General features: G+C 41.6%; 1 protein-coding gene across 1 annotated transcript in view; it reads left to right on the top strand.

Moving 5' to 3' along the window:
- The window catches only part of THOC2 (THO complex 2), a 780,683-nt gene that overhangs the window by 5,478 nt on the left and 750,686 nt on the right, over positions 1 to 24,519 (top strand). Inside the window, exon 3 of the mRNA XM_029607862.1 lies at positions 9,621 to 9,712. Coding sequence (XP_029463722.1) covers positions 9,621 to 9,712 — 92 coding nt within the window. The remainder of the gene's footprint in view (positions 1 to 9,620; positions 9,713 to 24,519) is intronic.

The following is a 24,519-nucleotide window of genomic DNA, read 5'->3' as shown; positions in this document are numbered from 1 at the left end:
ATCTACCTCTGTAACACTGTGTATTCCCTTCCTCACTCCAAAACACTAATTGTTTAAAAATATCAAATGTTAAATACTTTGCAGGTAGGGAGTTTAGGAAACAGTCTGACAAAATCAAGAAACAAAAGTACATCTATGAAAAATATTAACTTTAAACAATATAAACAAAATAATGTAATTGGAAAATCGCACAGTGATTATTTACCCTTTCAGATAGTATTAGGATTAGTGACACTCCTTGAAACTAGCAGGTGGCAGATTTAAAACAAATTGGAGGAATTATTTTTTCAGTTCATGCCAGAGGACGAGATCAAGGCGTCTAGTGTAGTGGCGTTTAAACATTTTCGTGGAGGAAAATCTGAGAATAGTTAGTTATTAGCTCAGTGAACTTAAGTTTAAAAATTTTTTCCCGTCGATAGCAGGCTGAATCAGCCATGCTGTCTTGGGCTGTCTGTCAGGCTCGGGAAGGCGGAGCTTGATAAAGCTTTACACAGAGTTCAACTCTGTGTGCCTGCACGTCCGTTCCCATGCAGGAAAGGACAGATTCTCCTCTGTTTTTTCCGTGCGCGGAAATGCATGCGGAGCACCAGATCTCTTCACTAAGAAGAAATTTCTTCACATCGTTTAACAAAGAAATAAAGAAAAAACTGGAAATGAAGGAAGGTAAAGTCCCCAGGCCTTCAGGGCTTGTACCTGTGGGAAAATGTCAATTACTGACGACCACTTGGCCTGTTACGTGTGTCTGGGACAAGACCACGATCAGGCAAATTGTAGATACTGTGGCTGAATGTCGCCTAGGGCAAGGCGACAGAGAGCAGAAAAAATAGAACGACTGAGACGAGCGAGGAGCTCCTATGCCCCCCCCCCCCCCTTGGAATCACACTCTCTTCTCCGGGACCGGAGAAACGGCAAACACAGACGCCAGAAAGGGCATCCTTACTAGGCCCTGCCTCATCGGGCACGGGTGAGGGAGACGGTAGAAAGGAGAGAGACCCTAAACGAGGGCATACACACAGAAAACAATCTGAACACACTTCGACGCTAACCACACATACCTCCCCTTCGGTGTCGAGGCCTCCGATTGCGTCGAGACCAACTCATCAGTCTACGCCGAATAAAACTTCGACACATACGTCGACCACGCTGCACCCTTCGCAGGCACCTTTGCCGAAGTGCCTTCCAACGCCAGCGCATACCCCGACCTCGACGCACCCAGTGACACCGGCGCATTTACAGACGCTGAAGACATCAAAACAGCTTCAGACTTCAAATACACCTCACTACTCGACGCATTCTTCGACGCACAAAAAAAACAGAAACCCCATAAACGCAGCCGTGGGGTATCAGAATTAGCAGAGGTATCTCAAAAGAAGAAACAAAGAATAGAAATATCCCCTACTCCTCACTCGGAGCATATTCTAAGAAAACATTCACATAAGAGGAAACATATCTCACACTCGCATTCCTCTGGTGCCTCTCTGCCTACAGATCATTCACATATTTCACCTTTACATTTGAGCTCTACTCATCATAGCTCTCCTACTTCAGGAGGAGTTTCAGCTGATGATTGGGTGAATATATCTTCTCAATCTTCTCAGTCATCGCATTTTTCCCAGAGGTCATTAATCTTATCCTCTGCTTCACATTCACAGGGCAAGGAATCGGTATTTAGTAAACTTTTTCACAAAAAATGACCACGAGAGGTGACTTTTTTTTTTTTTTCCTTTATCATTTTCAAAAATACAAACTATTTCAACAATGTTTGCATAAGAAATACATGATCTGAATGCGGTTACAGAAAGGAAATTATATATTTTAACTTGAATGGAACCTAACCTCCATTAATAAAAAAGAAAACATTAAACCACAGCCAGTTTCATTAGTATTAAACATTTTTGAGGGCACATTGCACTGTAATGAAACTCAATGGGGAGTATTTACTTCAATTTGTTAACAAAGGGCTCATATTAAACCTGCTTACTTTCTACATTCTTATTTACTTAACTCAAATTGGGGATGAGGCTGGGATTTTTCTCTGTTCCAGAAAATCTTTAAGTTGATCAGGGGAGAAAAAGATGAATACATCATTCTGTTTTTTCAAGACACACTTACACGGAAATCTCAAGGTAAAAGTATGACCCGTATCAATTACCTCTTGGCGTAAAGCCAAAAAGGCTTTCCTCCGTAATTGTGTTGAAATAGCTAAATCGGGAAATATCTTAATCTGCTTTCCCATAAAGTTGACAGGATATTTTTGAAAATAGTTTTTCATTATTAAGTTTGTCTTCAAATAAAGAGAAATTTACTAAAAGAGTTCCCCAATCAATTATTTGAGCACTAGACTCGAGAAAATTTGTCAAATCTCCCTGAAAAGGCTGTTCTAATCTATCATTTGAATTTCTTTTCTTGGGTATGAAATAACAATTAACTACAGTTATTTTATCTCCAGAGACAGAGCCAAGAATATCCGTTAACAAACTTTTAAGAGTAATATAGGGTAACTCCCCTATTACTCTAGGGAAATTCATAATTCTTAAATTATATTTCTTAGCTGTGTTTTCTAGAGATTCTAATCTCCTTGAAATTACATCTCTGTCTTTAACGACAGCCACATGAAATTCTATATTTTTCTTTTGGGAGTTCTCTAATTCTTTTGTCCTGTCAGCTAATTCTTTGATTTGTTTCTGTGTTTGTAGTGTGTCTTTTTGAGTTCCTATTATTAAGCTATCAACTTTCCTTTCTAAACCTTTAATATTTAGAAGCATTCCCTCCATCATTTCCCAAAGTGAATCAAGAGTAACCACTGCCGGGCGGGTAGGAAGGACTATACTACTATCTTGGACCTTTTGATCTAAATTCCCTTTCACAGGGGTTTCCAATTTCAAGTCCCCTTCTCCACTTCTTGAAATTGTGTCCAAAATAGCAGATGCCCCCTCAACGATGGTCTCTGCGATAGCCCCTTCAGGGCTTCTCTCCGCCAACCTTTGTGCAGGGGGTATGCCGATGTTCGGGCTCAAAGAAGCCTCCTCTGTAGGCCCACTCAGCCCTCCCTGGCTGGGTGGCACATCAGAGTCTTTGGACTTCAATTCATTCGAAGTAGGAGATAGGAGAAACCTGCTGATTTCTTGCTGTATTGGAGAGGGCAAGGAAAGTGAGGGAAAAACTCGCACTTTACCTTTTCGTTTAGGAGGCATAGTCAAATTAAGATTTAAGGAATCAGCGGTTTCTCTCAATTATGACGCCAAAAATTTACGTGCAATAGCTGGTCAGCAGAGAGGGCAGTTTAATCAAATGGAAAAATAAACAGTACCTTAATAGGGCCAACTAGGTGTTTGGCAACGTCCGATTCCGGGCGAAGCAGGGCAAAGCTGTTTCGCCGCGCGCCCCTTTAGCGCGTGCGGCTTCAGCTGCGTGCCGCTAAGTAAAGAGGGGAACTTCCGGGATCCGCCTCTCTGGTCCGCCCCTCCACGTCACGGCGTCGGCGGTTCAGCTGGAGCTCACAGTCGGGCAGAAAACGTAATCCCCTGCCCCGTTCTCAACAGCTGGTTCAGGTAGTTGTTCCAAGTTCTTTCTCTCTGCGCCCTCCGAGGTGACTTTTTAACACCACCACCTGCTCAACCACATCCAAAAGGTGGGGAAGACTTGCAAGCACCAACTCTCACACCACTACCATTAAACACACTTCCATCTCAAGTGCCAGAGCTGGCACAACAAGCTTTGGTGCAGATTTCCACAGCGCTCATGGGTCTTTTCACGTCAGTACAGATGGCATAACTTCCTCAACCCTCACCACATAGCCCTCCACAATCTCCTTCGGATTCGAGAGGACACTCTCTCCTAAAAGACCAAGAAGTACATCGCCAAGGTCACCAACTCCAACTTCTCCCTTGCCAATACAACCAACAAAACCAGATCCTTCCTCAATTCCACAACAGCCAATTTCCTTACCATCGTCGCCTACATCATCAACGGGATACCCGTCAGATCCTACTGAAATTCCACAGGAGCCTTTTTCGCCTCCTGAAGACTTTACCTACCCTAAATTTATTAGTAAAGTAGGTTCGGCTCTACAATTGGAAATTCAAGCGGTACCTGATCCACGATTGGAAACCTTAGGTCTCTTAAAAATTTTTGACCTGCCTACCGAACCGACCAGCCTACCATCGCATAAAGTTCTCGATACTTTATTTGAATAATCCTGGGAGACTCCTTTCAACGTGACTTCCATTTCTCGAAAGATTGACCTCAAGTATAAGATGAAGCAATCAAAATATTATTCCACCCCGCAACTGCCACATCAATCCATCGTGGTGGAATCAGCTATGCAGAGGGCTACGAGGAGTAAAACTCATTCCAGTAACCCCCCTGGTAAAGACCATAAGTACTTGGATGATTTTGCAAAGAAGTCATTCCAATCAGCAATGTTAGGTGCTCGGATTGGTCAGCACCAATTTTACATCATTCAGTACTTATATGATTGTCTACAGCAGATAAGAAAATCTGTTGCCAACGTCAGACACATCTTCAGTGATGCCTCAGCCTATACAAGATATGGAGGAAGGGTTATGCCATCTTCTCAGAACAATATGAGTCCTTTGAGACATCCTCCCGTACCTCTGCATCAGCAATAGCGGCGCAGAGGATAGCGTGGCTCCGTTCTAGTGCCATTAGGGAGGATATGCACGATAGACTGGCCAATCTTCCTTGCACAGGGGACAATTTATTTGGTAGCCGTTTACAGGAAATGGGTTCAGAATTGAAGGAATGATCGCTGGTTACCCCTCCCACATTCCCCGCCAGGCATTTTTATGTATCACCTTGACGCCCACCATCCCAACACAAACCATCCATTCGTATCCACCCTATCTGCCCCCGAACTATCAGCAATCACAAAGGTCACAGGTTCCGCAACAACAAAACAGACGCGGAAGGGCTCGGAACCAACATACAGAGTCAAACAACTGCATCTACGTCTAAGACTCAATCATCCTTTTTAAATATGATAGGGCCACCACCACAGATTTTAGCGGGCAGAATCACATCCTTTTTCCATGCATGGACTCAGATAACTTCGGCCCGTTGGGTGCTTAATATAGTACAGCACGAGTATCGCCTTCATTTTTCATCCATTCCATCCCTGCCCTCCCTTTCCTATACACAGGGACACAAGACAAACCAGATTCAATTGTCACAGAAAATCAACCAATTACTCCACCAATGTGCAATACAAAAGCATACCTCAGACCTCCTGGGGCAAAGGATTTTACTCCCCATATTTCCTTATTCCTAAGAAGACACAGTGTTGCGTCCTATATTGGACTTGCGTGAACTCAACAAACACCTAGTAAAAGAACAATTCAAGATGGTCTCGCTGAAATCCATCCTTCCTCTTCTCCAACCCAACGATTGGATGTGTTCACTAGACCTGAAGGATGCGTACACCCTCATTCCGATGCATCCAACCTCATGGCAATACCTATGTTTCCAATTCAATGGGAAACACTACCAATATCGAGTACTTCTGTTCGGACTAGCAGCGGCACCCAGAGTGTTCACAAAATGCATGATGCATGGCGGTGATGGTGGCCCACCTAAGGAAACAAGGACTACAGGTGTTTCCATACCTGGATGACTGGCTAATAGTTGCACCCAACAAAAACACTCTACAGATGCAAGTTCACCAAACAATTCAATGTTTACAAACATTGGGACTGGTTGTGAATTTCAAGAAATCAAATCTTACCCCAACACAAGATCTCCAATTTATTGGATCCCAGTTAGACACGTATCAATGCAGAGCTTTTCTGCTGAAAGACAGAAGAACCACGCTTCGAACACTGAGGAAGCTCAGGGCCTCGAATCGGCAAATTCTAACTGTCCTGGGGCATATGTCTGCAGCCATCTACACAGTCCGGGACACTCGTTTCCACATTTGCAGACTGCAATGGGGTCTAAAGAGACAATGGTCGCAGCATTGTCAACCACTGTCAAGTTCCATTTCTCTGACGAGCCAGATGACCACAGATATGGATTGGTGGTTAAGGAAACCACCGCTCACCAAGGGAGCGCTTTTCAGAGCGCTACCTCACAATGCAGTTCTCACGACAGACGCTTCCCACAAGGGCTGGGGAGCTCACCTCGACCATTTAGAGACACAAGGTCAATGGTCCACAATGGAAAGCACATATCAGATAAAACTCTTGGAACTCAGAGTCATCAGAAATGCCCTCAGGACATTCCTTCGTCAGTTGCAGGGCAAAAGAGTCATGATTTACATGGACAATGAAGTCACCATGTACTACATAAACAAGCAAGGAGGGTCAGGTTCATGGATCCTCTGCAGGGAAGCGATTCTAATTCTGGAATGGGCAATTCTTCATTCCATACAACTTCAGGCGATGTACCTTCCAGGAATAGTCAATACCTGAGCAGACAAATTAAGTTGAATTTTCCATCCTCACGAATGGTCGTTGCACCAGCAGATTGCAGACAAGATCTTCCGCCAATGGGGTACTCCATTCATAGACCTCTTCGCAACAGAGCACAAGCAAAGGTGAACAGATTTTGCTCACTACACTGCAGCCCTCGAAGGATAGCTCCGGATGCCTTTCTCATTCCTTGGACGGGCAACCTCATGTACGCCTTTCCGCCGATTCCTCTTCTCACTCACACCATTCAGAAGTTCATTCAGGGAAAGGCAAACCTTATCTTAATAGCACCAGCTTGGCCCAGACAACCGTGGTACGCCTACCTACTCAAACTGTCAATTGACAATCCGCTACGGTTGGAAGACCGCAGCAATCTCTTGTCACAAGAAGGGGGCTCTCTTCTACATCTGATGCACCAGTCACTACACCTGACAGCATGGAGATTGAATGGTTGTTATTAGAGGAAATGGGTTTCTCATACAGAGTACAAGATGTAATACTACCAGCTAGGAAACCGTCCACGAGACGTAATTTACCATTTCAAGTGGAAAAGATACACTACATGGTGTACAGACCACCATTAGAACCCAGACACTGTTCCCTGAAACACCTCTTGGACTTTTTACACTCTCTATATGCAACTGGTCTAGCGACAGCCTCAGTAAGAGTTCATCTCAGTGCCTTCGCAGCCTTGCATGTACTACATAAAGGCCAATCCATCGCCACTCATCCAATGGTTTCCTGTTTCATGACTGGATTCGCACATATTCGTCCACCAGTTTAAAAGCCATCAATCCATGGGATTTAAATACAATATTGGAACAACTCATGTTGCCTCCATTTGACTCTATGGAATCCTCCCATGTTAAATACCTTACGTGGAAGGTAGTTTTCCTAGTTGCTGTTACTTCAGCTTGAAGAGTCGGTGAACTTCAGGCATTAGTTAATTACAGTCTGTACATGGAATTCTACCACAATAACGTGGTGCTTCGTACTCACTCATCCTTTTTACCAAAGGTAGTTTCTGCTTTTCATCTCAACCAATCCCTAGAACTGCCGACTTTTTTCCCAAAACCACATCTGACAGACAGGGAAAGACTTATTACACACATTAAATTATAAACGAGCATTAGCCTATTACAAGAGTAGAATCGTAAGTGAAATAAGCCATTCTCAGCTGTTCCTCACCTTTAACCCTAATTTTCCCGGCTTGCCGGTGTCCAAGAGAACCATGTCTAGTTGGATTGTTCAATGCATACGCTTTTGCTATCAAAAAAGGAGTCTACACCTTTTCTTCACCACCAAAGACGCATCAAGTGAGAGCAATGGGCACTTCACTAGCCCACCTGCGAAATGTTCCGTCACTGGACATTTGTAAGGCGGCAACTTGGTCATCTCTGCATACCTTCACATCACACTATTGCCTCGATCAACAAACAACAACAGATGCTAAGTTGGGTCAGGCAATACTCAACATCCTTGCAACTTAAATATATAGTGGCCAGTCCACATTCTAGGTCACGCTGTATCTAAAAACAAAGTCAACACTTACTCAGCATGACCATTAGCGTGGGACTCCCAAGACAGCATGGCTGATTCAGCCTGCTATCGATGGGGAAAAAGCAAGTTTACGGTAAGCAAACGGTGTTTCCGTAGATAGCAGGATGAATCAGCCATGCGGACCCACCCACCTCCCTGGCCACCTTCACAACAAATTCAAGTCATACGACTGCAATATATTACAGACTGAGGAGAATCAGTCCTTTCCTTTGCGGTAATGAATGTGCAGGCGCACAGAGTTGAACTCTGTGTAAAACTTTATCAAGCTCCGCCTTCCCGGGCCTGAGGGACAGCCCAAGACAGCATGGCTGATTCATCCTGCTATCTACGGAAACACCTTTTATGGTAAGCAGACTTGCTTTTTTCCCCTATTTTGTTTGAGTTGTGCCAGAGAGGATGTTTGTATAAGTACAATAATATCCATTTCTAGTTATTTTTTCTAGTATGGGATAAACACAAATGGGTTAATTATTCAGTGTTGCTAATCTAACCGTGGCTTCTTAGCCAAATTTTTCTGTCTCTGTAAAACTCCAAAAGAGTCAAAGAATCATGTTAAACATAAAAATCAGAAATACATTTTTCTAATTGTTTTCCATTATCCCCTTTATTCCTTGAGTTAAATTAGCAATTTATCGACAAACCTTAATTCATTTGATAACTGTACCCAAGGGTGGAGGAGCAGCAGGAAGAAAAGAAAATAAGTACAAGAAATGAGTTGATGAGGTTAAAATGCTTCATGAGGTGTAGCATTGGCTGTTAGCATGGTTTGGTCTCAGGAAGCATTTCAGCTTTGCCACCTTCTAGTTGGAAAATTTTGAAATGCTTCTTTAAGCCATAATTTCTGCATTTTTATAATGTGAATTCTGCTTTTATGAATTCCAAATACAATAAACCCAATAACAGATGTTCTTTTCCAGTAAAATGATTAAGATCTTGAACATTTTTCTTTCTTTGAAATTAAGGAATAAATTTAGCATCAGCTGTTTGTAATAGTTGTCATTGGCCATCTTGCATCCTGACAATATAATGGAGGCATCCAGAGGTACATGAATAATTTTTATTTCAGCTGCATTTGTACTGTCTCATTTTACACAAATAATGAAGGCCTGTCATTTTTTATTTATTTATTTTTTTTGAGTATTCTGAAATTACCTCTCGTTCAAGAGCCTATATATTCCAATTAATGGAAATGCTTTCAAGAGATAGTGTTTTCTTATTAGTGTGTGTTGCAACTGTAAAATTGTCTCCAAATGTCATTTTAATATTGATTTTTAAGGTCCCTATACAGTTGGTACAGTAGGATTAACACAACAAAAAGGAACCTTCAATGTGGAATAATACATGCAAAAAAAAAGGATCTTGCACTACAAATACAGCTGAGGTAAAAGACTTGTGTTAAGAAGTGACCACCATATGGTGCCGAATCTGCAGAATAAAACCTTCTATACACTATATGGCAAACTGTTGAGTATAATCAACAGTCATTAAGACACATCTGTTTCTTAAATTTGTAATTTTTGTGATTTTATAAGATTTTCACATTTTCCTCTGTGTAGTGACATCAACTTTTGTGTTTTAAAATATCAAAGATATATTAGTTAAACATCTAATCTGTAGTTCTCTGTTTTACAGATATCCAACAAGCTCTCTATGAGCTTGCATATCATGTCATTAGGGGAAATCTAAAACAGGATCAAGCTGCTAATGTTCTCGGTGATATTATAGTAAGTGAATATTTCTCAACTCTTATCTTAGTGCATTTCTGAAATTTGAAAAAGTGCAATTAATTTTAATGTGGCTTTCTGTCTGTCCATCTGTTTGCCACAGTCCAGATCATACTATTAAACAACAGTGAAATATGCTTCTTTAAACCCCTAGGTTTATTGGTCATTGTTTTGAATATTTGAAATTTGGTTTAGCTTACAGTGTGGTTTAAAGGAGCTTTTCAATCAAGCGGTGAGATTGGGTTAAAATGTAGCACTAGTCCCTATTTTTTTTTAAAGAGAATTATTTTTAGTATACGTTTTTATTTGGAGATTAGTAAGTGTTCGATTTGTTATAGTGTTGGGCCTGTGCCTTTCATGGAGCCTTTATTCTTATAGCTGGAGGCTGTCAACAAGTATGTTTGTTTCCTTCTTGCAAGGCTATACAGTTTTACCACTAGAAAAATGAGAGCATTTTAACACAGCTGACTTTTAGGGTTTAGCCATTTACTTTACTGCTTAACATACATTTCTATGTTGTTACTAGACAAAAGTTGACAGGTGCCAAATGGCAGTGTATTATTTGTGTAGGATATGTTTTAAAATGTGTTCTTATACTGTGTGCGCACATAAGAACAAAAGAAATTGCCATACTGGGTCAGAAGCCCAGCATCCTGTTTCCAACCGTGGCCAATCCAGGCCTACAAGTACCTGGCAAGTCCCAAACACTAAGTAGATCCCATGCTGCTGATGCCAGTAATGCAGTGGCTATTCCCTAAGTCAACTTGATTAATGAGTTAATGGACTTCTCCAAGAACTTATCCAAACCCTTTTTAAACCAACTACACTAACTGCACTAATCACATCCTCTGGCAACAAATGCCAGAGCTTAATTGTGCGTTGAGTGAAAAATAATTTTCTCTAGTTGGTTTAAAATGTGCTACTTGCTAACTTCATGGAGTGCCCCCCAGTCCTGTTATCCGAAGGAGTAAATAACCAATTCACATTTATCTGTTCTAGACCCCTCATGATTTTAAAGACCTCTATCATATCCCCCTCAGCCGTCTCTTCTCCAAGCTGAAAAGTCCTAACCTCTTTAGCCTTTCCTCATAGGGGAGATGTTCCACCCCCTTTATCATTTTGGTTAGTCTTCTCTACCTTCTCCATCACAACCATATCTTTTTTTTATGAGTTGCAGCGACCAGAATTGTACACAGTATTCAAGGTGCGGTCTCACCATGGAGCGATACAGAGCATTGTTACATTTTCCGTTTTGTTAACCATTCCCTTCTTAATAATTCCTATCTGTTTGCTTTTTTGACTGCTGCAGCACACTGAGCCGACAATTTCAAAGTATTATCCACTATGATGCCTAGATCTTTTTCCTGGGTGGTAGCTCCTAATATGGAACCTAACGTCGTGTAACTAGAGCAAGGGTTATTTTTCCCTATATGCAACACCTTGCACTTGTGCACATTAAATTTCATCTGCCATTTGGATGCTCAATCTTCCAGTCTCTCAAAGTCCTCTTGCAATGTATCACAATCCGTTTGTGATTTAACTACTCTGAATAATTTTGTATCATCTGTAAATTTGATTATCCTCACTCGTCATACTCCTTTCCAGCTCATTTATTGAAAAGCACCAGTCCAAGTACAGATCCCTGAGGTACTCCACTGTTCATCCTTTTCCACTGAGAAAATTGACTGTTTAATTCTACTCTCTGTTTCATTGAAATCTGAGTGCCCACGTTGAGCGCTGCCTAGTGGCTGCATGCTTACATCACTGCACACGTGGAAAGGAGTATGACGAGTGAGGATAATCAAATTCCCAATCTTTTGCATCGAGTGTCACATGTATGATTTTTACCTGCCGGTGAGAAGTTGTACATGTGCATGTGATGCAAAGAGCTCCTGGCGCTCAGAGAACGAGGCTAGAGTGGCAGACCTGGAGGAGCTGAGGTAGACAGAGAGGTATATAGATGAGACCTTCAGGGACATAGTAGCCAAGCCCCAACTTCAGACTGGCAGCCCTGGTGCTGCCTTGGAGGAAGAAGGTCTCATGTTTGGAGAGCATCAACCGGGTGCAGCAGGAAAGGATCCTGTAGCAAGGACCTGCTCTCCAGGTGATGCATTGTCCTTTCGCACCGAGGATATCTCCCCAAGGCCTACTGCCCAGGATGGAAGGGTTAGGTCGGCCGTCATAGTTGGTGATTCGATTATTAGGAATGTAGACAGCTGGGTGGCTGGTGGGTGTGAGGATTGCCTGGTAACATGCCTACCTGGTGCGAAGGTGGCGGACCTCACGCGTCACCTAGATAGGATTTTAGACAGTGCTGGGGAGGAGCTGGCTGTTGTGCCACATGTGGGCACCAACGACATAGGAAAATGTCATTTATTCCATCCAGGAAGCCAAATTTAGGATCTTAAGTAGAAAGCTTAAATCCAGAATCTCCAGGGTAGCGTTCTCTGAAATGCTCCCTGTTCCACGCGCAGGTCACCAGAGGCAGGCAGAGTTCCGGAGTCTCAGTGCGTGGATGAGACGATGGTGCAAGGAAGAGGGATTCAGTTTTGTTAGGAACTGGGGAACCTTTTGGGGAAGGGGGAGTCTCTTCTGAAGGGATGGGCTCCTCCTTAACCAGGGTGGAACCAGACTGCTGGCGCTAACCTTTAAAAAGGAGAGAGAGCAGCTTTTTAAACTAGAACAAAGGGGAAAACCGACAGTCTCTCAGCAGCGCATGGTTCGGAGAGAGGTATCTTCAAAGGATACTAATGATGCATTAGAATTAGGGCATCCCGACAGTGAGGTTCCAATAATAAGAAAAGTAGTCCAAGTGCCTGTAACTAAAAACTCACCTGAGCTAAAAAATTCTTACTTAACCTTATCAATTAAAAAGCAGAATGAAAATACAAACAAAAAACAAACTTTGAAATGTTTGTATGCTAATGCCAGAAGTCTAAGAAGTAAGATGGGAGAATTAGAATGTATAGTAGTGAATGATGACATACTTAATTGGCATCTCAGAGACATCAGAGAATTGTAATGGCAACCTCCGTGATTCATAACAATAATCTATGACGGTCCCCGACAGTCCCATGTTTCGCTAGACTGTATCGGGAGGGACCATAGGTTCAGTTATAATCTGAAATATAAGGCAAATATACATAACACTGAGTGGATGGTGGGAAAAGGCTACTGTAAGAATACAACATATGGTTCACATACCTTTAACAGTGGTACCCGGAGCGCGAGCGCCCTCACAGGTGACAGGCATTTAAAGGGGAAAAAAGGCGCGAAAGCGGTTAATCTCGCGAGAGCTGTCAAAACCAAACCCTCGGCGGATCCATTCACTTGGTCAAAGAGATACCATTCGATATCTTTATTAAGTCCTTTAGGGGAAACAGTGTCCAGGGTAAAGAACCATCTCTGTTCCCTCTGACCCAGGATCTCAGGGAAATTGCCCCCCCGAGGTGGGCGAGGAACCACCTCGATCACTGTGAAGGAGAGATCAGAGATGGTATGGCCGTAGTCAGACCAGTGAGATACCAGGGGCTCATCCGATCTATGCAAACTAATGTTAGAACAATGTTCTATCATTCTAGTTTTTAACATTCTGGTCGTCTTGCCAACGTATAAAAGTGGACAAGGGCATTTAACAATGTAGATAACACCGGGACTTGGGATGAACTACAGACAAGTCAGCTGAGGGTGGGGAATCCACAAAAAATAATCTTAATCTCAACCGACGAAAAAAACAGTGAAGATATACAAACAACTCAAACATATCCCCCTTTATCGTAGGCACAAACGAGAGACCCCTACGTAAAACCCTTAATTCAAAAGTAGTTAGAGGACGCGATGAAAGATTAAATACAGTTTCTAAGTTTGCTGCCATGGGTCCGCTTGTGAGCAGGTCATATGACCCATCCCATCATATGACCTGCTCACAAGCGGACCCATGGCAGCAAACTTAGAAACTGTATTTAATCTGTTCCATGTAAACCGATGTGATGTGCTAACGAATGTTGGTATAAGAAAACTTCAAAATAAATAAAATAACCTAAACCTTCCCAAAGTTTTTACAGCATCTGACATCACCGCTACCTCTCTTAGTTGGCAGCAGATTAACTCAATTCTTTTCTGCATGGAACCAACATATCAACAGACAGCTGGGTATTAAACATCATAAAGAAGGGTTGTGCGTTAAATTTCCAAACCCTCCCTATGACACCACGCTTCGCGTTCAAATGAGATCAAATCATGCATTCCCAACATTTATGCCTAGAGATCAACAAACTCCTGCAGCAACACTGCATACAAGAACTACCTGTGTCTCCTCTCCACACAGGTTTCTATTCCCCATACTTCCTCATTCCAAAGAAATCAGGAGAATTCCGACCAATCCCGGATCTCAGGGCACTAAACAAGCACCTGAATATAGAGAAGTTCAAAATGACTTCTCTCAAATCTATCCTGCCCTTCATCTAACCCAAATACTGGATGTGTTCCATCGATCTCAAGGATGCGTATTCCCACATATCGATGCACAAGGCTTCCTGGCGGTACCTATGCTTCACGGCAATGAATCGTCATTTCCAATACAAGGTTCTTCCATTTGGCCTATCATCGGCTCCCAGACTTTTTACGAAATGTCTAGCAGTGGCGGCGACTCACCTACGTCGACAAGATATCCAAATATTTCTCTATCTCGATGACTGGCTCCTAGTAGCACCCAGCCCCTCCATTCTACAGACAAATCTCTTGACAACCATCCAATGTTTGAATTCCTTGTGACTACTAATCAATTACGAGAAGTCAAACCTGCATCCCACACAAGTGTTGCAATTCATAGGGGCCACTATCGAAACTTTAAGCGACCAAAGCTTTCCTTCCCCAGCCAAGAGCTCTGGCTCTGAAAACTCTAGCTCAAACTCTGAGTCACTCAACCATGACGCTGGCCCGTCAGATACTAGTGATACTCGGACATATGGCATCTATATATGTTGTTCCCCATACATGTTTACACATGAGATGTCTTCAGTGGGGCTTAAAGACCCAATGGAAACAATTCTCCAACCACCTTTCAACTCCGATTTTGGTAACAAACAACATGAAGAAGGATTTGAATTGGTGGATACAATCAACAGCCCTCACCATAGGAGCTCCACTATTTCATCATATAATACTCACCATAGATGCCTCAAGGAAGGGCTGGGTGGCTCACCTAACCAGCCTCCAAACTCAGGGCCTTTGGACCGCCTGGGAAAGGACACAACAAATAAACAGTTTAGAACTGTGAGCGATTCGAAATGCTCTTCAGGCTTTCCGACTCCAAGGAAAAACAGTAATGATCCATACGGACAACCAAGTAGCAATGTTCTATATAAACAAGGAAGGAGGGTCCGGTTCTTGGACACTATGCAAGGAAGCAGTATCCATCTTGGAGTGGGCGACCGACAACTCCATTACTCTTTAGGCAACATACCTGCCTGGCATAGACAACACCCAGGTGGACAAACTAAGCAGAATCTTCCATCCCCACGAATGGGACCTTCAACAGACTGTAGTGCTACGAATCTTCCAAACTTGGGGATGGCCGCAGGTTGACCTGTTCGCTACAGAACACAATCGCAAAGTTCAAGACTTCTGCTCGGTATATCCAAGCAAACACAGACTAACACAAGATGCATTTCGCCTGGATTGGTCTCAGAATCTCCTTTACACCTTTCCTCCAATACCACTGATTTCTCGCATAGTGCAGAAATGCATCAGGGACAGGGCTGATCTCATCTTAATATCTCTAGCATGGCCCAGACAACCATGGTACGCTTACCTTATTCGTCTATCAGTGGAAGCTCTGTTTCCACTGGGAAACAACCCTCTCCTCCTAATGCAAGAGGGGGGAACCCTTCTACATCCACTCCACTCCTCTCTGAACCTCACAGCGTGGAGGTTGAAAGGCTACTATTTCAAAACCTAAGCCTTTCCCCTCAATTAGAGGATATTCTGCTTTCCTCTAGAAAAACTTTGACCAGACAAAACTACAGAAGAAAATGGTTAAGCAATGCCTCATTTATTTTATTTATTAGCTTTTATATATCGACATTCGTGGGTACATCATGCCGGTTTACAATATAACTGAAGGAGGAAATTACAAAAAACCAGGGTTGGGGGAGAGGGAACAGATAGGAAGAGAGGAGGAGTGAGAGAAGAGAGGGAAAAACAGGAAGAGGAGAAAAGGAACAGTACCTGAATGAAAACAACAGAAGAACATAATGGTGCTCCAACTGTGACATAGACCCGTTCACCTGCCCAGCAGAGAAGTTACTTTCTTATCTTCATAGACTTCAGGACTTTACAGTAGATTAGTATATGAACTCTACACAATAAGCATAACTATAATACTATGTGTGATAAAACTACCCATGTACGTACCTTGGTACAATTGGTCTTGAACTACTTCGCTAAATGACTATGTCTAATGATTTATTGTAACCGAACCTTTGATGGCACCTGTTAGAATGTACTATAGTACACTTTCACCTAAATTAATTATGTGCCTACATGTAAACCGTTGCGATGGTATTTAACTTAGCAACGGTATAGAAAAGTTTTTAAATAAATAAATTTACCAGAGGTCTGGCTACAGCTTCCCTCAGAGTCCACCTCTGTGCCATATATTTATTTATTTATTTATTTATTTATTTATTTAAAATCTTTTCTATACCGTCATTTGGAAGATACAGTCACAACGGTTTACATCAAGGCACATAAAATTAATGATACTGTGATTCGCACATTTACAAGAGTGCCATAAGGTTCGGTAACATAGTTAGTGATCAATAATGTTTAAATGTAACTAATCATGTCCATGTCTCTATCTCGGTTATTATTATAGATTTACTTTAAAATCATGAGTTGTTCTTTAAAGACTACACACTTGTTGAATACAGTGTGTGTGGATGTTATATTGAATGTGCTTTGCCTGTCCCTGGTTTCTATTCTCCCTTCTCTTTCTGAAAAGCTTGTTTAAAGAGCCAGGTCTTTAAACCTTTTCTAAAGGTTTTGCTGTCTCTTTGTAGTCTTAAATCTAGGGGCATGGAGTTCTATAGTATGGGTCCTGCCAGTGATAGTGCTCTCTCTCGCACCTGTGTAAGTCTTGCAGTTTTTACTGATGGAATGGTTAGTAGTGCTTTGTTTGCTGATCTTAGGTTTCTGTTAGGGATGTGTACGCGTAGGGCTGTATTTAACCAGTCTGCATGTTCGTTATGTATTAACTTATGTATGGTGCACAGCGTTTTGTATTGTATTATTTGTTCGATGGGAAGCCAGTGTTTCGGTAATGTGATCCCTTTTATTTTTGCCAGTTAAGACTCTTGTGGCTGCGTTTTGTAGAAGTTGCATTGGTCTTAGTGAGGTGTATGGAAGACCTAGTAGAAGTGCATTACAATAATCAGTGCTCGCAAATATTAGTCCTTGTAGTACTGATCTAAAGTTGGCCATTGTCAGAAGTGGTTTAAGTCTCCTGAGGACCATGAGTTTAGCGTATCCTCCTCTTACTTTTAGAGAGATGTGTTGTTTTAAGCTTAGTTCGGGGTCAATTATTACTCCTAGGTTTCGTACTTTTTCTGCAAGTTTTATTTGTTGATTGTTTTTTAGTGTGATTGGACTATGTTTGATTTCAGTATTTTTTCTCTCTAAATGTAAGAATTCTGTCTTCTCTATATTCACTTGCTACACAACGATTCGCCAATATCTACCCATCCTCTCATCTCCAGATTCATGAAAGGGGTATTGCGACTCCGTCCACCGGTTCGCAAACCACCTGTGCCGTGGGACTTCAACCTGGTTCTGGAACAACTAATGCTACCTCCGTTTGAATCACTAGATACCTGGCATGGAAGGTTCTTTTTCTGGTAGCGCTCACTTCGGCTAGATGAATCAGCGAACTTCTGGCTCTGGTTCACTACTCTCCATACCTAGTTTTCTTCCACGATAAAGTGGTACTACGACCACATCCACATTTCTACCAAAAGTGGTCTCGTCTTTCCACCTAAATCAATCCATAACTCTACCAATCATTTTAACTGAAACTATATGCTCAGACAGTGAAAGATGAAGGTGTTGCCAGCTAGACAGCTTCTGCTGAAATTTGTTTTTATTAGAGGTAAGATATATTATGATGATACCATCTCAGTATTACTGTAGATTTTTATCCCCAAGTACTTAATAGTTTCAGTGACCCATAACAATGGCAAATCGGACCATAAATGTTTTAAATGCCCTGATATATTCAACTCTTCAGATTTAGACAAATGAAACTTTAAGCCTGAACAACTACGGAACCTCCAAATGTAATCCAGGATTACTGGGAGATTTACACAAGCATTGGCCAGAATCAATAGCAGGGCATCTGCAAATAACATCATTTTCAATTCCTGAAGTCTCACTGGGACCATTAAATATTCTCATCAGCTTTGATTTTGCAAATTAATGGTTCCAGAGAAATAATAAACAGAAGTGGCGATAAAGGGCAGCTTTGCCTGGTATGCTTCCTAAGCTAAATGAACCATTTATACATATAAAAGCCCTAGGATCACTGAAAAGAATTTGAATTACTGTCAAAATCGAGCCTTGAAATCCAAACTTCCCATTGCACTGAATAGATAGAGCGGCTTGGGACTATCAGGAATTTCTCTGCGTTGAAATTTATTAGCAGAGGATCAATAATTCTTGATTTGCTACGGGATTCCAGTGCAAACAGGAATTGCCTGATATTTGCATTTGGCTTTCTACCCAATATGAACCCAGTTTGCTCCTGAGAGCTTAAAGATGGTATCACGAACTTCAGCTGTTCAGCTATAACCTTGGCATAAACTTTTACATCCTGATTTAATAGATTGGTCTGTATGTGCCAGGTACTGCTGGGTTTCTGCCCAGTTTAGGTTGAACTATAATCATGGCTACTTTCATAATGTTTGGGATTATGCCATATTGCACCATATTAAACAGATTTGTTAAATATTTATTTTATTTATTTAACACTTTTTTATACTGACATTTGAGGACATCACATCGGTTTACATGGAACAAACTGGTAAAGAGAAATACAGCGAACTTGGTGGCTATGAAGAGAGAGATATAAAATAAAAAAAGGGGGTGGGGAAACAGAACAAATCTGTATAAGGAGTAAAGCTGAGAGGAATTAATACAGGTAAAACCAAGAACAAAACTTGAATATAGGATTGCTTTTACTAAAATTTACAAATTACTTTTACTAATATTTACAAGTTGATCCTGAAAGGAGAGAGATTGCTGGGTGGTTGAGGAGGGAGTTATGAAAAGGCCTGTTTGAAGAGCCATGTTTTAAGTTGTGGTTTTTTTTTTTTTAAACTTTTGTAAGCAAGGCTCTAACCGCAGATCAGGGGGCATGGCATTCCAGTTTAGTGGGTCCTGCAATAGTGAGTGCTCTTTCTTTTGTGGCGGTAAGGCGGGTAGGTTTTGAAGAGGGTGTGTGTAGTGTGCCATTGTAGGCAGATCTGGTGGGTCTGATAGCTGTGTGGTAATGTAGGGAGTCATTGAGCCAGTGCACGTCTCGGTTTTGTATTGTCTTATGTAGGATAGTGAGGATCTTGTAGCAAATTCTGAATGGGATAGGGAGTCAATGGAGGTCTTTTAGGATGGGGGTATTATGGTCTGTTCTGCATGTGTTGGTGAGTATTCTGGCTGCGGTATTTTGAAGCATCTGTAGGGGTTTGGTGGATGCAGGGAGGCCTAGAAGGAGGGAGTTAATTTGGAGAATATTAAGGCTTGAAGGACTGTGCGAAAAGCGTTAAAAGTGGAGTAGGATTTAAGTTTTTTTATGATGTGAAGTTTATGGTAGCATTCCTTCATTGTGGTGTTGATGAATTGTTTAAGGTCAATTGGCTGTCTAGGATGACTTCTAGATCCAGAACTTGTTGAGCGATTGGATTTGAGTGGGAGTGGTTGTTGAAGTTTGTGGCGGGAGGAGTTTTGGGGTTGTGAGATATGAGAATTCCGGTTTTTGAAGTATTGAGTGCGAGATTGAGATTGGAGAGGAGGTGGGTGATAGATTCAAGGCAGGTATTCCAGAGCTCGAGGGATTTGGAGAGGGATTCTGTAATGAGGATAAGGATTTGGACGTCATCCGCGTAGATATAGTGGGTGAGTCCTAGGCTGGATAAGAGTTGGCATAGGGGCATCATGTATATATTAAAAAGGGTGGAGAAGAGGGAGGAGCCTTGGGGGATGCCCCGAGTTAGATTGATAGGTTTAGATTCATGGGTGCCAATTTTGTCAATATAGTGTCTATTGTTGAGGTATGATTCAAGCCATCAAAGGGCGTTGTCAGTGATGCCAGTTTCAGTGAGTCAGTTTAGGAGGATCTCATGGTTGATAGACATCTCTTCTGCCTTTGACACTAACATGGTAAGGATGTAGGAGTGTCCTTTGTCAATACCTTTAAGGATCGTGTCAGTGAGGGAGATTCGGAGGGTTTCTGTGTTGAAAAATTTCTGGAAGCTGAATTATGATGGGTATAGGAAGTTGTTTTTCTCTAGGTAATCAGAGAGTTGGGTGTTTATTGCTTTTTCCATGATTTTAGCTATGAAGGGTAGGTTGGAGATGGGTCGGTAGTTGGCGGGTTCAGAGGGGTTGAGGTTAGGTTTTTTAAGGATAGGTTTGACAATGGCTTGTTTTAATGAAGCGGGGACACTTCCACAGGTGATGGAGCAGTTGATTATGTCAGCTAAGTGTTTGGAGATTAGGTTGGGGATCGTTAGGAGATGTTTAGTGGGGATGGTGTTGGTGGGGTGTAAAGCGGGTTTAATTTTTTTGAGGAGGGTAGCTATTTTGGAAGAGGATATAGTTTTGAAGGAGTGAAGGGTCACGTGGGTTGTTAAGGTTGATGGGGAAGGTGGTTGAGGGGGGAAAACTAGATGCCAGCTTAGAGATTTTGTCGTGGAAGAATCGGGCGAGATCATCACATATGGTTTTGTTATCTGCATTTGGAGGGGGGTGGTTTTGGTGAGGTCAGTTACCAAGGAAAAGAGGGCTTTCGCATTGAATTGAATGTTGTGTATTCTTAGGGCGAAGAAGTCACGTGTTTGGTATTGTCAATAGTGGTTCTGTAGAGGGCAAGTGCGGATTTGTATGAGGCCTGGTTTGAGGGGGAGGGGGTCATGCGCCATTTCTTTTCTAACTTTCGTAGGTTGTGTTTGAGTGTTTTTAGTTCAAGTGTGTACCATGGTTTTTTGGACTGGTGTGAAGGGTTGAGTACTTTAGTTGATAGGGGGCAGATCTTGTTGGCGATTTCTTTGGTAGTGTTGTTCCAGTGGGAAAGGGCAGATTCGGGGTTGGATGGTCGAGGCCTTTGAATTCATGAGTGAGGGATAGAATTAGGTTATCTTTGGAGCAGGGTTTTCTGAATTGGAAAGTTGTAGAGTGTGAGGTTTGGAGGGTGGAGGATTTTTTTTTTTAATGGCGAGCTTGGTTTTGATGAGGAAGTGATCGGACCAGGAGACAGGGGTGGATATTGGTGTTTCGGGTTGGAGGAAGTGGGAATTAGTGAAGATGAGGTCTAAAGTGTGGCCTGCTTTGTGTGTGGGGGTGGTTATGGTTTGGGTGAGGCCCATGGCAGTCATGGTGGCTAGAAAAGCTTCACAAGAGGGGGAAAGGGGGTTAGCGTCTACTTGGATGGTGAAATCTTCAAGTATGACAGTGGGTGTATCCATATTAATATTGAATTAAGGGCTCCTGAAGGTGTGTGTGTGTGTGTATATATATGTGTGTATATATATATATATATATATATATAATATAAAAGCAAGCTTAATCCATCAGGGCCTGGCAATTTATGTAGCTTTAGATTTTTGTTTTCTGAGCAAGAAATTTCAAAAATTAAACTAAACTATTGAGAGCAGCCAGTTGAGACACCATTACTTGGGGTAAACACAATTTGTTAAAGAAATCCAACTGATTCCCTAAATTAGGAACCTCTGCTTTATAAAGCTACTGGTAGAACTCCTTAAAAACCTCCGCAATCTGTAAAGTTGACGTTATATAAAAACCCATCCTGCTTCTTAATTCCACTTATAAATTTAGTGTGCCTGGGCCTTTGTCAAGTTGGCTAACAATTGCCAAGCTTTGATCCCATAGAAAAATAATTTGCCTCTAAACATAAACATAGCTCCCTTTGCTTTCTGGTGTCATTCAACATGTGCTGTGCTTTCCTAAATCTCTTTTTCCAATCCTCTGAGTTATATCTATTCCATTGCGATTTATAGTAGAACATTTTCTTTTCAAGCTCCAAAATCTTTCTCCTTTGCTTTTTCTTAAATGCAACATTTTTAATAATCTCCTTCCTAAGCACAGCTTTAGCTATTTCCCAAAATAACACCGGGTTGTGTCTGTTGCTCATTGGATTCTTCAAACAGCTTCCACTTTTCTTTTAAATTAGATTGAAAATCAGGTTCCAAGCTAAATCACGCTGGCATTCTTCATTGTAAGGGAACTGGCAATCCCATGCTGTTTCCCATTGAGCAAACACAGGACAATGATCTGAAATAACTAGATTACCAATGTTCGCCTTGTCTACCATGTTAAATAAAGATTCTGTAACCGATATATAATCAGTTTTAGATTTGACTAGATGTGCTTTAACATATTGTGTATAATCCCGTTCTTTTGGGTGCAGCGTACTCCAAATAGTGAGGGTGAAGCATGTCACAGAGAAACCGGATCCCCTTCCCTTTTCCCATGCTATCAATCTATGATTTTGAACATGTATCCAACCTGGGGTCACTCACACAATTAAAGTCGTCCCCAGTATAATGGCGGCCACTCCTAGCTCACAGCAACTAGTCAGTGTAGTGTAAAAAAAAAAAAGTTAGGATTATTTTGATTTGGTGCATAAATCGAAGCTAATCTCATAGCTTTCCCAAACAGTAACCTCTTGATCATAATAATTTGATCTTCATTGTCTGCCCACATTTTTTCCAGAGAAAATGATTTTTTTATGCATTAGTATCACTAAACCAGTGCATTTGGATATCCCTGAAGAAAAAAACCTAATTGTTCATCTCACATGTTTCTTGTAGAAAAATAATATCCCCATGAGATCAATGAACATGTGACAATACCGTTTCTATTTTCATGGGAGAACCTAAGCCTGCAACATTCCATGTCCTATATTTCACCTTAGAACCCATAACCAAAAATTGATTATGAATGCGTCCCTCCTATATATAGTTGAATAAATCCAACTCCACGTCCCCTCAGCTTACCGAAAAGAGCCACTATGCTGCACAACCTTCTGCCTCCAAAGCATTGAAATCTCACCTTGTCACAATACACCAAAACATATTTAACATGACCTTGTCTCCATATTTGTCACACAGAGCCTCAGAGACAGTTATAATGTGACCAGGTGTCATCTCCCCTTCCCCCAACCCACAAACAGAATGGGGTGAATTCATAAATCATGTGCATCCTACAAGTGGAAGGGAGTGAGCAGTGGAGTGCCTCAGGGATCTGTATTGGGACCTGTACTTTTCAATATATTTATAAATGATCTGGAAAGAAATACGACAAGTGAGGTAATCAAATTTGCAGATGATACAAAATTGTTCAGAGTAGTTAAATCACAAGCAGATTGTGATAAATTGCAGGAAGACCTTCTGAGGCTGGAAAATTGGGCATTCAAATGACAGGTGAAATTTAATGTGGATAAGTGCAAAGTGATGCATATAGGGAAAAATAACCCATGCTATAGTTACACAATGTTAGGTTCCATATTAGGAGCCACCACCCAAGAAAGAGATCTAGACGTCATAGTGGATAACACATGAAATCATCGGTTCAGTGTGCCGTGGCAGTCAAAAAAGCAAACAGAATGTTTGTAAAAATGTTATAACTAGCAAATACTACCTAATTAAGATTCACTTTAATTAGCCAATGCCTGGGGAAGCTCCAGTAAGTCTGGTCTACAGCAGGGATAGCCAACTCTGGTCCTTGAGAGCCACATACAGGCCTACTTTTCAGGCTGTCCACAGTGAATATGCATATGAGAGATTTGCATGCACTACCTCCACTGTATGCAGATCTTTATCATGCATATTCCTTGTGGATATTCTGAAAATCTGGCCTGTTTGTGGCTCTCAAGGACCAGAGTTTGGTCATCCCTGGTCTACAGGATGCTGTTGAGATGTGGGACAAGGTCTGGATACAGATCTGGTTGGCAATGCTGCTCAGTCAGGACCAAACCTAACCCAGGATACTTGCTTCCTGATCAATAACAATGCTTAACCTTCTTTGTATTTTAAAAGATTTTATTTATAAAGACACTTGACATGCAGAAAATATCGCAAATGTCATATAAGACAAACATAATTAGGGCTTCTTATTTTAGGTGTTTATAAATTATACATTTAGGTTTTACTTTCCTGCTAATTAGGTGTTCTTTCGAGTACCAAAAATCAATATTTATTGGTGTTTTTGCAGCACAGGTTCTATTGCTGGGTATCTTTTCTGGTTGAATCATATACATACATTTGTGCAGCTGAGGAGACAGAGTGGAAAAGGCACAAAAGCAAAGCATAGGATCCAGGGTGGGCAAAACAGGGGTGAGAGTAGTAGGGCACATGCTATTTTTCTGGTGTTTATCTATCTAATAAACACCTATTTTATGTATTTTTTTTTTTAAGCAGGGTATTTTATTGGTGTTTATCAGTTAAAACCTAAAATCAGAAGCCCTACATATATCTTTATATCATTGTAATCATTGACCACATGTAAGTGAAAGCATAGCG

This window comes from Rhinatrema bivittatum, chromosome 6, assembly GCF_901001135.1.
Source record: "Rhinatrema bivittatum chromosome 6, aRhiBiv1.1, whole genome shotgun sequence".
NCBI lineage: Eukaryota > Metazoa > Chordata > Amphibia > Gymnophiona > Rhinatrematidae > Rhinatrema > Rhinatrema bivittatum.
The sequence above is the reverse complement of the archived record's forward strand: the minus strand, read 5'-3'. Positions and strand labels throughout refer to the sequence as shown.